Source organism: Plodia interpunctella, chromosome 10 (assembly GCF_027563975.2).
Source record: "Plodia interpunctella isolate USDA-ARS_2022_Savannah chromosome 10, ilPloInte3.2, whole genome shotgun sequence".
NCBI classification, from domain to species: Eukaryota; Metazoa; Arthropoda; class Insecta; order Lepidoptera; family Pyralidae; genus Plodia; species Plodia interpunctella.
In genome coordinates this window covers 7,759,898-7,776,039 of record NC_071303.1, presented here as the reverse complement: position 1 = coordinate 7,776,039, position 16,142 = coordinate 7,759,898, and the positions used below count along the sequence as shown (strand labels likewise).

The window sequence follows — 16,142 nt, the reverse complement described above, 5'->3', positions numbered from 1 at the left end:
CTCGCGAACACAATATTTTTTTACAAAATTGTGAATATTTCCAAAACGACTGAATCGATTTTGATCCCGCACGAACTTAAAAATTCTATTGGAATACCCTACATACCTTTTAAATTTCATCAAGATTCGAAAGTTATCGCTTTACAAACAAACAAACAAACAAACAAACATACATACATACAAAATATGTATTTTTGCCTCAAGTGGAATGCTAGACCTCGCTCGCTTCGCTCGCTCCGGCGTCTATGGGCCTAAAAGGTCTAAAAGTGCTCTGCTCACGTCGAGTTGTAGGTACAGCTAGGTAGCCAAATAGGTAGCTGTACCTACAACTCGACGTGAGCAGATGTAACCTATACCTAGATAATACTACTTGTACCTATGAATAAATAAATTGGATAGGAGCGCTCTGTATATATAAACTCTATGCAGATTCTATACTCAAAGAAAAAAAAAAGAAAAGAAAACGCGAAAAATATTTCATTATTTCAATATTCCATCATCTCGCTGGTCTCGCGCGCCGTTATTAATTATAATATAGGTATCTTTGGTTTGTGGCTGTGTTTAAACATATCTAAATAAAATATTTAGTTCGTTTGTGTGTGAGTGAAAGATCATTTTGATGTGATGTGTTTATTGAAAGAAAATATTGATTTGTAATTCTTTCTAAAAATATTAAAATGTTAAATTCATGTAAGTAAAATACTTAACTATCTAGCTATATGTAGACCCTATAAATATAGTATTTTTTGTTTTCGTACAAAACCCTATTCCCTATTTGAAGACATGTTTAATTACAGTTTTTCGGTTCCTCGGTGCCGAGGAGTCACCTACCAAAGTCCTAGAAGTACGCTCGGACAACTATATTTCCCGACCAATACTTTACAGAGAAGATTCCATGATTCTGTATGCACCAAAAATACCGGTAGACAACAAGAATCCGAAGGACAAATTTTTCGAAATTGTTTTGCAGAAACCTTTTACTGAGACTTTGCATCACATGTACAGGTCAGTTAAAACTTTGCCATGACAAATTTAAAAAATAAAGCTTCAACTGGAAACAATCTTCCATTAACATTTCTTTACAAAGAGTTTCATCATCCACAGCCATTAGACAATCTCATTATTTTCTCACTTTTAACTTGTACTTTGCTTTACTAAACTTTCATTGTTTCAACATAATTAACTGCATCCTATTAGGTAGCACATTAAGTAGAACATGTTCACAAAACCTATTAAATAAAAACATATTACTACCTACTTTGATGACTTGAGAATTTGTTATGGGTTATACAATTAAAAACTAAATAATATTTTGAATCCTTTTGTTTGTAGGACAATAATTGCCCTAGAAGTATTATAGCTACTCTTAAACAATCTTAATTTCAGGATAAGTTGTATCTTTGTCAAAATTTAATCATGAACAGATTGAAACCTATTTTAATTTGATGCATGACTCACATCAATAAATATTGGCAGAGTATCAGAGCTAAGAACAGACAATTGTAAGCCACGTCTGTTTACATAATCATTATAAAAACTAATGTTAGTCTTTTACAAAGCCGAAATAATTGTAAACTCTTTCCAGGTTTTATTAAAATACTAATTAAACAGATTGCTATAAATAAACAGAATAATGGGCAGCATTGAAAGTAAAACATTTTTAGAATTTGATTCTTTGATTCTGATCTGTATCTGATATAGACTTAATTCTTTTTTTTTTCAGTTTATTCCGATCAGAAAATTCAGATATCTCAGAGGAGCGATTCGCCATTTTTAAAGATAAAATACCATTGTATATCAAAGTCACCAAAGAGGTAAGTTTAAGATAAATAAAAGTTTGTATACAAGTTTTGAATTTATGGAGGCAGTAAGAAAAGTGCAAATGGACTCTGTACATTATAAAACTAGGTCAAAGAAAAAAATATTACTAGCCTGCTATGAGGCTAGATCGAAATAATAATAATAATATTTGGATATTTATCTAATTATAATAAATATGATATGTAAGCCAAGCAAAAAAAGTAATTTTTATTCATAGTGTGACTAGACTTCAGGCTTAAGGACTGATTTTCTACTTGTTGATAATCCTCAGGATAGCATATGTATAATTAATATACATCTTGATGCTTCCTGTCAGTGGGTATGAAGAAGTTGTATTAACCACTTCCTCATATTAGAATCATATAATAGTATTTGTATTTGCAAATTTGTAAGCCAAATGAGTGAATATATTGTATTAAGTTTATAAGTACTTGTTCAAAAAGCTTGAAACAAAATGTATTGGAACAAGTACAATGATAAGTATAATGAAAACCCAATGTTGACATTGTCAACTCTTTTCTTAGGTATCCTTGATCTCTGTGTCACAGAGTTAAGAACATTCTTTGTTAATTTGTTTACATAGTATTTTTTAGAATACATTTTGCCAGGATTTGGTTCTTTTTTAAATGATGTTAGTAACTACATGATTACAGACACACATATACAACCATTACCAAAGTGTGGAAACCTCTCAGTATGGATAGTGAAACCAAATTACTATTTCATAGGTACTTACTACTAATGTTGTGTCACTCTCCAGACTTTGACCTTTAAATGTCTGAAAAGATATCTATAAATTATATACCTATCTACATTTAGTAAACTGTTTAGATGATAAGCACTTGGATGTTACTTTATTACCATGAACACAATGAAGAAATAAATTGTAATGACGCATTTTAAGGACTTCTGATACCCTAAATTTTCCTTAGGGTCTTGAAAAGTTTTTTATCCGCATATTTCTGACGAATTGACCCCAAACTTCTTCCACAGAATTCTATCATTTGTCTTTATTTATGAAGCTGATGGGTATCCATTTCATATTAAAATAAATGTTTAAATATTTCAGTGTACAATACCAACACTACAAAGGCTATGTGACACGTTGTCGGAGCACCAGACGTGGACAATAGCTCATATAGTCGCCCATTTTGGGCTGTACGAATTATTCAACGACTCAGATGTACAAAAGCATATAGACGACCAGGATTCGCTTACTGGAATTACGCCGATTATGGTAAGATAACATAATCATAATTTTATCATTGGTTTGTTTGATAATGACTAAAGTTCGCAGGTGTACGATCGGCGAGTTTAGCACGTGAATTGTAAGACAAAGACTATTTATTTATTTTATTTTATAATATAGTAGCGATAGTGAAGATAATTGTTCGATATCGGTCGTTAGGTACAGTCTACCACTGAGAAATCTGACCCCCTAAGAGATGGTGTTCAAATCGCGGAGGGGGGGGGGGGACTGTACATATCGCCAAACCAAGTGACACTTGTTTGCCAATAACAAAGCCACTTTTGACCACTTTTGAGACCATGGCCGTCTTGCTTTTTCAAATTTATCACATAATTTATTAAAGACTAGATGTTGCTGGGGGCTTCACTCCCGTGGTAATTTTGAGAAAAATATATCCTATAGGGAAATAATAACTATTGAAATCGGTTCGGTAGTTTCGGAGATTACCCGCCTCAAACATGCAAACTCACAAACGCTTTACCTCTTCATAATAAGCACACAATTTATGAATGATATATTTGTAATAACTGCCAGTGACGTCAACCTTTCGATGATTTCAGATATGGAATTTTAGTTATTATTTTAGTTTTTTGACATTGAATTTACCTAAAAATAAAATTATATATTTGCTTATATAATTTTTCAATAATAAATGTGTAGAATGTTGTTAGCAACCGCTTTTTTAGGCCCTGTGTTACATAGTGACGTAAAATGACTAGTGTATGCAAATTTAACAAGCAGTTTCACATCTTTTCCATACCTGACGAACTTTATGCTTATATTAAAGGTGTAAATGTTAAAACTAGTTGAAAATTATGTTTATATTCTTATATAATGTTTTGTTGGTATTTTATGAAGAAAAATATTTTGGTACTTTCCGAGGTTAGTGAGTTAGTTAACAAACGATGTAACAAACAAAAACACTATTAGGCCTACATTTTGTCGTTGAAGAAAATGCTGCGATGAAGTTTGTTGCGCTGCTTCTTTTTCATTTGCGCTTTGGAAAACGACGGTAGACTTAGTTTAAGTAATTTAGACCTCAAGAAGTATATATAGCGTTAATTTGCCATCGACACGCAAAGAAGATCACTGATGTACACTATCCTAAGTTCAACAAAAAAAAAAAAATGAATTTGTACAAAACATCTATAGTTACATGCCAGAATAGATTACTTATAAGCCGTGCATAATCTAGACAAACATGTAAAGTATTAGACATTGATTTAATCATAAGTGTTTATAATTATATATATACCGGTGTAGATAGTGCAACATGACCTTTGTTATTTAACGAATGACTGGATTTACGTCTGACGTTATGTATTATTGCTGTAGAAATACTTATATTTTTATCAGACAATCTTATTAGGTATATGTAGTAAGTTTAACTGGGACATTCGGATTTTTTTATGTACTTAAAAATAATGCAATTAGATTAGTTTTGTTCTTCCACTTGTGTTCATTATGTGAAATGAAACGACCACTTTTTTGATAAAGACTTTTAATGGTGAAATTATTCCATTCCAGTTTTTTTTTTAATCATAAGAAGTTTATGGAAATAATGGTAATAATGTTAATTAAAAAACATTATGTTTAACGCAAAATATATGAGCATCGATGAAATTGGGTACAGTGTGTCGATTCTACTAACAATAAGCCATTATCTTGTCCAAATAGTGGTTCTTATTCCGTGTCAATAAGAGCTACAATTTAAAAGCAATTTTGGCTTTGGTTACCAGAATAGACATCCATTGCATATCTATCGGTAATCAGTTGTGTGATTCACAGAGAGTTTCGTTCTGCGGCCGCGTTTAAAATTTTAACAAATACTAATAATTAATTAATTCGTAATAATAAATAATAAATAATTAATTAATTCGTGTATTTGTTAAAATTTTACTTTAAAATAATGATTTTAAAGTAATAATGTTATTTTTATGAATGATTGATTTTAAAAATGATTCCTTCCTCAAGTAAATTGACGGATTGTAATGACAGCGCGGCCACAGTGGTCGAAACGCTCTGAGAAACACACTGTGGCGACCTCAGGTTGATGTTGAAGTTAATGGGTTGAGAAAACTCAAATTGATGTGCAGTTGACTGTACGTACACTGTTGACTTAAAACAAGATTCACGCAGCTTGTAAATACACAATTTATCGTTGTTATCCAGGTGGCCGTCCAATCATGCAACATACGGATGGTACAGAGTCTCATATCCCTCAAATGCTCCCTCAGGATCGTGGACTACGACGGTAATACGGTTTTCCACTATGCCGCAGCGAGCAACAAGGAAATTATTAACGTAAGTTTTACCTTTAATATTCAGTCATATTTTTGTGCGAAATCCAGAGTGTACAAATCCTATGTCATTATTTTTGTTTTTATTGCCGTGTTTCAACCATGTTTGACTTATATAGACTAGGTTAATATTAGTATTAGTATTCAATAGCGCGCAGTGGCACAAATCGATGTGTGATATCCAAAATGTTGAGCTTATGTACACCACGAGTCGTCGTATGAGGTGACTAAAGCCTCGACAGCTGAGAGGCACCAACAGCATTCCGTAGAGGGTTAACATAAGACGGTCGTAAAAATTATAGCTGAAAAAGTCCGATTTTAAGGTTTTATAAATAGACTCCGTACCTCGTGTCTTTACAGAACGGAATCGATAACGCGGCTCAATCAGAGATATTGTGTTCCCGCTCAATTCCAGAATTTTTTCATCTCATTATTATTTTCAAAAATAAGTTAAATAGCATGGGTGACATAACAGATCCATTTAAATATTGTGTTCCCGCCTGGGGATAGCGTAAAAAAAAATCCTTAAAATTTTGAAGATTCGGCTGTGATTCTACAACCGGCCGCCTGATGTCAACCCTCCTTGGGAATGCTATTGTTGCCTATCAGCTGCCTAGGTTGTGTGTCCCTCAGTCGCCTCGTATGACATCCAAGAGAGGATATGGAGTGGTCCTGTTCTAGGGCGGAACCACACGCCACACTATTATTATTGTTGTATCTGTAAATTATTGTTCACCAGGCGCTAGCGAACAGCGATTCGTCATCGCTAAACATATACAACAAGCAAGGCTACACGCCTCTCCACACAGCATGTCTGGCGGACGCGCCGGACTGCGTGCGCGCGCTGCTGCTGTCCGGCGCTGACGTCAACCTGGCTGCCTCGCAGCGGACCAGCAGCGCTATGCCAGGTAGACAGTTATTCAGGTTTCCGTCATGTGTTACGCGTGTTACACAAAACGATGCTTATCTTAACTCTTTATACATGTATAAAAAATTGTACACTTAAAATTAGGCCCACCGACACACTAGCGCCACACCAAGCACACCAATGGTTATGCTACACTAAATAAATGTTTTTATATAGTTTTATATTATACATTTACGACAAGTGTTTTGATTTCTTTTTAGAATATTGTGGCAACTGTGTCCAAAATAAAACTTTAAATTGTTTACGTCTATCTTACGAACCGATGCCGAAATGCGCCGGTCAAACAATTGTTTAGCATTGTTTCTGGATTCTGTTCAATCGACGGCTTAATAAAATCTATAATCCAGTTTAACATAATTCGTAATAACACTATTTCATTGATAAAAATGTGATAGTGGCGCTAGCGGTACAGCACAGTCTTAAACTACTATTTAATGCACGAAAGCTGGCCTTATGATCAATTTCATTCAGGCAATCTTCAAAATTTGGTACATAATCCCTGGGCTCCGACACTCAACGGCTGAGGAAGAAACCAGAAACACGCTCAGATGAGAGAGAGAATCTTATAAAAATTGCAAAGCACTATTACTAGTGTCACACTAGTGTCACATCGTGTTGACGCTGTGATACAAGCCTCGCTTAGTGCATAGTCCACAGCCAAACAACAATTAAATTTGTAAATTCTAAATACTACCTGAATGTATCTGTAAAACTAGAATTCTGTTGGTAAATACCTAAAGTATTATTATTATATTATTACATCATAGATTGTAAAATACTTTCAGAAGTGTATAAGTTTGAAATACTTTTTCCTATTCAGGTATAGTGGGTGACCTCCTCAAAGACAAGCAACCGAAGTTACATCAACAAGATATGAAGCATGGTGGTACGCCCCTCCATTGGGCCATATCTCGGGAAGTTATTGAGGCTTTGGTGGATAAGAACTGTGATATTAACGCGTTGAACTTTGACGACCGAACGGCGCTGCATATTATGGTAAGAATATTTTGTTGTTGTTCGTAAAATTTTCAAAATGTTCGTGTTATAGTTTGAGTGATATAAAGACATACCCTATGTTTGACCTCGGATCATTAACTGTATCTATTACAAATTTCATGACAGAAAGACTTTCGTATTTATTATATTCGTTTGAATTGTATGGATATTCGTTCGTTTCAGATTTTATACCTTTTAATTAATTTTTTTTAGTACCTAAAATATGTTCGAAAAATCCTAGTACTGGGCAAGCTCTATGAATATTCATACGTATAGAGGTCTCTATCCTTGGAGTTTTCTATAAGTTGACTTTTGATAAAATCTTTTTTTATGTTATAAATCTTTTACAAGATATAACCGGAATAGGATAGGTATATACTTGCCACTAGATCTCGGCAGGTAGTCATAAGATGTCTTTAGGTGATTTGAACAAAAATCTGACGCCTAAGAAACCACACCTTAATTTTTCATACGGATTCTGATAACGATAAATAACATTGCAGGTGTTAAGGGGCCGACTAGAATGCGCAGTCGCACTGCTCTCTCAAGGCGCGCAACACTCGACGGGGGACAAGGACGGCAACACTCCTCTCCACCTCGCCGTTAAACAGACAAACATAGCCATAGTGCAAGCGCTCATAGTTTTCGGCGCTAAATTGGAGGCGAAAAATAAGGAAGGGTTGACTCCTAGACATTGTGTGCCCGCGGAATTGTCTAGTAGCAATTATGACAAGATTTTGTATGTTTTGCACGCGGTTGGCGCTAAAAGGTTAGTTCGTTTACAATTTTATGTATCAAAATCTGACTTACAAAGTTTATCGATTGTTTATCAAAGTGTAGTATATTTAGATATCTCAATATTATATAAAGTATATTATCCATCCATATACAAAATAATAAAACAAAAGAAATTAGACCTACACAGTACACAAGCTATATAACATTTCAAATTTTAAAAATAATCCTGTAATTTTGCTAACATTTAGAATTTCAGAATAAAAACTCCTGAAAAGAAATGCCTAATTAACTCAACTAATATAATTGTAATTAAATAACATAATTGATAATTTGGTTTTTGAGATATTCTTAAAGAATGTTTATATGTCCGTCAATAATATTTTAATTAACAACATATTTAATGTTTTCAGATGCCCAACAGACATGTCAGGCTGCCGTGCCGGCTGCTCCACTCGTGGGGAATACAATGGGGTGCCCCCACCGCCCGTGGCTCGAGCTTCTACCAGGAAAACCATCAGCGATATGTTATCTGTGGCCGGGGTTATGCGAGCTGCTAACAATAACGAGGACCGACAGGCCAGGTGAGCGATATTGAGCTCTATTAGTATGTTAATAGAGTATAGAATAGTTCGAACTTCTACCAGAAAAACTATCAACGATGTGCTATCTATAGCGTTGTTATCTGTGAGTTGTCCTGCGTTTAATGCATCAAGATCTCTGAAAATCACTGAAAAGCTTGTGTCAAAAATGTAATTTTTGTTAAAAAGAAAACTAAAACTAAACCTAGTTAATTTTAATGTTTTCTTTGTACCTAAGAATAAGATTTTTTTATCATATATTTTTTCATCAGACTCCTATGCCTCGACGGCGGCGGTATTCGCGGCTTAGTCCTCATCCAAATCCTGATCAACCTCGAGGAAGCTGTGGGTAAACCCATCATCAACTGCTTCGACTGGGTCGCGGGCACCAGTACCGGTGGAATACTAGCCTTGGCGCTATCTTGCGGGAAGTCTTTGAGGGATTGCCAAAGGTTGTACTTTAGGATGAAGGAACACGCCTTCGTGGGTATAAGGCCTTACCCTTCTGAAGCTTTGGAGAACATGCTGAAGGAGAATTTGGGTAAGTAAAGTGATACAAAATTATTGTTATACCACTTAGATTTACTAGCCGGTTACACCGTCGAATTAACTCATCTATTCCGCCATAGTATACTGTTGCCGGCCGCCATGCGTATACCGGCATTGGGTATTGGTGTTGTAGCCAATGGCGGTTCTTGGTATTCCTATACCAAGACCCTAGACCTGCACCAGTTCTCACTGGTGCCAGTTTAGGAGGCACTAAAGGACGTACCTAAATTTCAATAAATTAATTTCCCCCCCTTCCAGGAACCGAAACAGTGATGTCCGATATCAAACATCCGAAATTGTGCATCCTTGCTGTGTTGGCGGACCGGAAACCAGTGGATTTGCACTTATTCCGCAACTACCGATCAGCGCAGGATATACTGGACGAACACAATGGCACGCTCAGTAAGTAGACTCACTGATTTTATGACCGGCCGCCTGGCTGACGTCAATTCTCTTTGGGAATGCTATTGTTGTTTATCAGCTATGTGTCTTTAAGTCGCCTCCTACGACATTCACGGTAGGATATGGAGTGGTCCTATTCTAGGGTGGAACCACGCGCAACATGTTTTAATTGAAAGTAAAGTAATTATTTTCGTATGTCATGACACAAGTCTCGAACTTATTTTGGGACTAATTTCATCTATGTTATTTGTCCATTTAGTACATGTATATAATATATCCTGGAATAACACATAGGGTATACTTTTATCCCGAAATTCCCACGGGGGCGAAGCCTCGGGGTGCGGTGCAGCTAGTAGAGTATATATTTATTAGTGACGTTCTACGAATAAAGATACCTTGTGGCAGCGACGTATTTTGACCGTTTATAATAAAAATGAGCAATTAAACGACTTCCCTCCATAAGGTAACAGAAAGACTCTGTCTTCCGCTTTTTCTAAAAGTCTGCAATGCATCGAAGACCCGTATCGGGTTGCTGGCGACCTTGCGGTGTTTACTTACCGCCAGACATCTGCATGCTCGTTTGCCCACTATGCTATATAAAAGGTACTTTTCTCGCGGAACATCACATACGTCAGAACATCCCTGTCTGTCATTAAACTGTAATTAAACACATAATTTAAGGTATAATAACATTTATCAATTAATAAAGTCTTGAGGTAGCATTTATATTGATTTGTAATTTTGTTGTAAAGTTTCGGTGCCATACATACTATACTATTACTGAGCAAAGCAGTTGCCAGCAGTTGATGGGTGCGTACATAATCGATATACAGTGTACATACAGTCAACAGCACATCGACCTACCCAAATTCATTGCAAACTCGCCACTTGTACTATTACCGCGCGTAGAGGTTCATGCAGGATAACATAAGGTGCCGTTGACTGTATTATCGAGATCGCCTAGACGCTCCTGCCTCGGTCATCATCATATCGAGTGTGTTATTGCTAACACTGATGTCAGATTTTATTCAAGTCGCCTAAAGGCATCCGACATGACTTTTACGACTACTCACCGCCATCTAGTGGCAGGTAGTCGCATACAGACTAGTGTACTAAACTGTCAACCAGTGTGCAGGATTCCTCACAATGTTTTCATTCACCGGAAGCAAGTGGTGGTCTATGAAAACGACTCTAATATGATGAGTCAGATCGGTATACAAACTCATATGGCACGAGTAGGATACGAACCTGAGACCTTTCCAGGCGGGCTTATCATAACAATTACACCACCACTGCTTGTTAGCTTACTTATTTTTACATTACCGATCATTTGCACTGACAGCTGTCAACTGTTTGTTGATGATTTCTTTTCTGACATTCATTACTTCGATTTAAAAAAAAAGTTACTAGGCCGGCCGCCATATATTATCTGTGTAAGAACGAGGAGCCAATTTTTAAGTTGTATTGTTGAAAGAGAAGTAATCGTAAAGTTTTAATGGAAAAACTGTAAGTAAAACAATGGCTAAGTAACAAATGGTGAGGCAGGTCCCCGCGCAGAGGCCTCAGACCAGGTGTCCGTGGTGTCGCTGCCGCCGCCGCCGCCGCCCGACCACCAGCTGGTGTGGCAGGCGGCGCGCGCCAGCGGAGCTGCGCCCTCATACTTCAGGGCTTCGGGAAGGTAAACACTTTGCTGGACACTTTACGTCTATGGACGTTTACTTTTATTTAAAAACTTTGTTACAAAAAAATATAGGTACAAAATGCGGACTTAACGCCTTATGACATTCTCTATCAGTGAATAATGAAAAATTTGACCTAACAGGGTGGTGGCGTAAAGTTATAAGAAATTCTATACTATTATTATAAAGAGGTAAGCGTTTGTGAGTTTGTATGTTTTAGGCGGGTAATATCCGAAACTACCGAACCGATTTCAAAATCTCTTTCACCATTAGAAAGGTACATTACCCTATAGCAATAGGCTATATTTTATCTCAAAATTCCCCATTTCAAAATCTCAAAAGCCTCGGGCAATAAATTAACTTATTTTATGTTCGTAAATATCCATAGAGAACGGTAGGGACGTTTGTCGCCGCTTACGCATATAATTTTATATTCACGTTTGAAATTGTATGTAAATGAAATAAAATTGTATGTGTTTTGTTTGTAACTTTATGCCCAATAAAGGCAGTCCTTAAGCAGTTTAAGCACAACAAAGGACTGCCTTTATTTACACAGTTAATGTATTGCATTCTATAATTACAGATATCTAGATGGCGGGCTAATAGGCAACAATCCCACACTGGACGCGCTGACAGAGTTAGCTGAAGTTCACTTAGCGCTAACCGCGACAGGACAACACGAGGAGGCCAAGAAAGCTAATCTCAAAGTCGTCGTGTCTTGTGGCACAGGTCTGTGAGTCTTGTCATTAATTCTAAAATAAAAATAAAAAGTGTTTATTTCAGTTCAAATTGACAAGTTTCAGTTTCAGTTCAATTTTTGATCTCAAGTTTTGATTTTAACTCGCTTGCATAATATAGGACCGCTTGCATGTTTCGCGATAGGTTTTGTCAATGTAAAGCAGTATGAATTTTGTAATGCGCATGCGTGATTGGATGGTTTTGTCTTTAGATCTTAAAAAGGAAATACACGTTGACTTGTAAATATTTTCATTTTTCAAGGTTTTGTTTAGTTTCACCTGTCCCAAAATTTATTTGTAATAAATTATTGCAAGATAAATTTCACTTACTTCCGCTTGTCCTACAGAGTAGACATTTCTCACGTCACTAGTTTGCATTACAATGGGTTATTATGGCAAGCATGACCAAATGGTGCACCCAGCATCGGCTCCCGACGAGGGAACTCCTTAACAGTTTACTACGTTGATCGAAACAAGATCTCAGTGTCTACAATAAAAGCATGGATTTAAAATGTTTGAAAAAAAAACTTTTTTAATTCTATTTATGTTTCTCAGCTCTTGAATCCGAAGCGCTTTGAAATTTCATTGCGATAAATTATTCACTATAACAAATTATTTCAGGTCTCATCCCAGTGACGAAGCTAAAAGACTTCGATGTTTTTAAACCTGAGAGTTTGTGGGACACCGCGCGCCTCGCCTGTGGACTCTCTGCTATTGGCGGGTTGCTTGTGGATCAGGTAAGTGACGTGAATTGTAACTTCCTAATCTTAACTTAACAGACAGGCAGCTTTGTGTAGCTGATGCGTCGATGACAATGTTCGTGTGATAAATAAGGTACAACGATGTATAATATTTTTGTTAAATTATTAATAATATGTCAACTTGGGTTCCCGAAGGGCGCAGCGGGATAGACTTCGAACAGAATGGCCCGACGACCTAGTAAAGTTTCAGCTTGGTTGGCAACAAACGGCTCAAGTTAGAAACCTATTAAAGACAAAATTACCCGTTTTACCCAGTACTGGTACACATAAACAGGCATTTTAAAAAATCATAATTAATCACATGGAGGGCGGTAAATTAGCGGGAGGTAACGACCCACGACATTAGCTTCCGCTGTCAGTCAGTCAGAAAATACAGCTCCATAAATCCATCATAAGACTTGTCCTTTTATATGACATTGAAGCGTGACCTTGCAGAAGGGTCAAACCCAAGAAATGCTGGCTTGATGTCGTCAAGGCGCGTCCGACAATTGTGCAAAGTGTAGACGAAAAAGTAGGATAGCGGACCCTGGGCTTCGACGCTCAACGGCTGATTAGTAACCGAGCAAACGCTCAGATGAGAGAGAGAAAGATTGCAATACATAATATTGATATTTCCAGGCAACGCAATCGGACGGGCGCGTCGTGGAGCGCGCCCGGGCGTGGTGCAGCTCGGCCGGGGTGCACTACTTCCGGTTCTCGCCGCAGATGTCCCGCGACGTGGCCATGGACGAGCGTCTGGACGACAGGCTCGTGCTCATGCTGTGGGAGGCGCACGCCTTCATGTGGGAGCGCCGGGACGAGGTCAAGGAGCTCGTGTCTCTGCTCAGGTCAGTGAGAATGTTGTCTTGTAGAGCCTGTTGATGATGGCTGTGTGCCGACGTTTCTCGCTGCTGGTGGTTGGTTTCTCAGTTAATCTATTAACTTTTTTTAACGGCATTATTTCTGTTTCTCGATGATGATAGTTGGTTTGTCATTTACTAGTAATAATAACTAGCTGTAAAAAATAGCCTATGCCACTACAATCTCCACACCAAAAATCGCCTCGAATCTGTTACTCCGTTTTGACGTGAAAGACGAGACGAACAAGCCTTTTTTGTTAGTTTAGCCAAAAAATTTGCAAATATTTTGTCCAAAAGTAAGTGGAAAATGCTACTATTTTTTTTCTTTTCAGATAACCAGCGATAGACAACTAGTCATCAACTCCAATGTTATCCTACTATTGTAAGTAAATTTTATTTTATTGGCTTGCGGAAATATTAAAAAATGTTTCCATTGATTTGTCAAATAATAAAATAAGGAATAAATTAATGAAATATATACTGGAATTGTTAATGACACTTTTGATGGTCGCAAAGTAACACTTAATGTATTTTCTGCATAAAAAATAGTAATTAATATATTCTCATAATCATGTTGATGATATAGTGTTATCTTTACCCACCTAAATGGTAAGACACGCACAAAATTTGTATTCTCCGAGAAGTAATAGAGTGGTTTGCCCTGCCTTCTGAATTTTGTACACAATATTGGTAAATCGGTAATAGTTTCGATAATTGGGGTGCAAGTTTAGGTCACATATTTAAATACAATATTCTCGCATAGACAATATTATATATAATCTACAGAGATATAGAATATTTAGTGATAGATGAAAAATTTAATCTGTGTTTTAGTTTTAAGTAGACTTTAAAAAGTGTTGTCACATTTGCAATATTGTTAGTATTTATTTTATGTTTTAAACAAATATTGCGGGTTTGCGATGTTAGTTCTTTTTTAATAATAAGATTAGATTCTATCGAAAATAGATAATTTTATAATGTATTAAATTATAACACATATTTGCTCTATAAGGATTTTCAACAATGCATGAAAATCTCCGATTTATGGACGAATCAGGGCGTGATGTTACAGAGATTATTTTGCGAAATTCATGTCGTATTTTTTATATCTAGTAGGTGGCAGCACTATACATAGTTCCCTACGTGTGTAAAGATATTCATAGCATGTTTAAGGGCTTAAAGGAATTGTTCCCACGAGCGCCTTTCCAAAGCGCGTTACAAATACGTTGGAGTAGAACATACGAGTATCCGAGTATACGACGGCAACGGTTTTTTATCGTGAATATCATTGTCGCATTTTGAGCGCTGTGCGTTGGACTGTAGGTTGAATGTTGAATGTCACAAATCTACAAATAAATTATAAATTGCTTGCTGGGCAAATAATTAGTTTTGGTGTTATATTAATTTAATGATTGGTTCTATTTTTTGATATATCGAACATGTTACTAAGTTGAGCTCTCTGTATGTATTTATTTTGTATCATTTCAACACAGTATAACGCCCGAATTCAACTAAATTTTAGTATGGTATTTGAGTTTTTTTTAAAGTGCGTTTGAATATGACAGCATTGAAAGATTTTGGTTGTAAATGTAGTTAGTCATAATATATCATCAGTGTGTGTATACCAAAGCGATGTAGTTATACGAATACTTGGGATATTTGCTATAGAATTACACAAACCTACGTTCAATATCAACAATATTATTAAACAATATTATTTAAAAATAATATTTTGTTATTGTTGTATAGTTTTTAATACTTGTTATATGGGTTGGTATAGTTTACTGGAATTGTGATTATTATAGATGCGCACAAGCTGTGGTTATTATGTTGAAGTAACTTAGTATTTATTTGAAGTAGCCGAATTTATATGGTGGAGAATTAAATTAAACACTTGGTCTAATTTTTGTCAGAAATAAATTATTTTATTACATGCAACGGTTTTCTACTTATGATACTATTAGTTGTACGTAATGAATTTAATTTAATTTATTTTGATGTGTTAAAAATGGTTCGTTAATTTTGCCGTTCTTGTACGCTCTCGACCACACATCGAACAATGGATATATTTTGTGAGGGCGAGGGCGACCTGGCCGAGGGCGTATAAAAACGAGGGTTAATTGGCCGGACCCTAATTACTGTGATTGGTTTTTGTTACATTATTTGTTTTTTTTACATCGTGAGATAAATAAGATAAGATTTTCGGAGATTGGTGAAGCATTGTTTAGCTTTACGTGGCATATCTACCACATAATATGTATAATTAACATATGTTCGTATAAAGATTTTTCAGTTATTACAATATGTGTAATGAATGTATTTTATTTAACAGAAATATATTATTTCAATAAATGTAGCTTACAAAAATGTTATGTATTTTTTATTATAAATATCATTATATATGTATATTAAAATATCATATATACAAAATATCATACAAAAAGACATAGTAAACCGTTGCGCTCCCTCATTGGGAGCCGAACCTGGGTGTATTTAGAGTGTAGAAGTAGCACATCTGGTTATACGTATTATAACAATGCATTGCAATGGGAACGGAAGCGACGT

At 36.0% G+C, this 16,142-nt stretch overlaps 1 protein-coding gene across 3 annotated transcripts in view; it reads left to right on the top strand.

The window, feature by feature from the left end:
• Positions 1-408: 408 nt before the first annotated feature.
• The window catches only part of iPLA2-VIA (calcium-independent phospholipase A2 VIA), a 28,033-nt gene continuing 12,299 nt past the window's right edge, over positions 409-16,142 (top strand). The window contains exons 1-16 of one of the 3 annotated variants that reach the window (XM_053750905.2): positions 409-538; positions 798-1,005; positions 1,724-1,814; positions 2,891-3,058; positions 5,243-5,374; positions 6,110-6,278; positions 7,119-7,294; positions 7,798-8,063; positions 8,443-8,613; positions 8,883-9,151; positions 9,418-9,561; positions 11,107-11,239; positions 11,824-11,969; positions 12,599-12,714; positions 13,357-13,565; positions 13,910-13,959. In XM_053750905.2, coding sequence (XP_053606880.1) covers positions 424-538; positions 798-1,005; positions 1,724-1,814; positions 2,891-3,058; positions 5,243-5,374; positions 6,110-6,278; positions 7,119-7,294; positions 7,798-8,063; positions 8,443-8,613; positions 8,883-9,151; positions 9,418-9,561; positions 11,107-11,239; positions 11,824-11,969; positions 12,599-12,714; positions 13,357-13,565; positions 13,910-13,913 — 2,517 coding nt within the window. In that variant the 5' untranslated portion in view covers positions 409-423 and the 3' untranslated portion in view covers positions 13,914-13,959. Of the gene's footprint in view, positions 691-797; positions 1,006-1,723; positions 1,815-2,890; positions 3,059-5,242; positions 5,375-6,109; positions 6,279-7,118; positions 7,295-7,797; positions 8,064-8,442; positions 8,614-8,882; positions 9,152-9,417; positions 9,562-11,106; positions 11,240-11,823; positions 11,970-12,598; positions 12,715-13,356; positions 13,566-13,909; positions 15,946-16,142 lie in introns of those variants that run through there. The other 2 variants (XM_053750904.1, XM_053750906.2) reach the window with 2 other exon arrangements.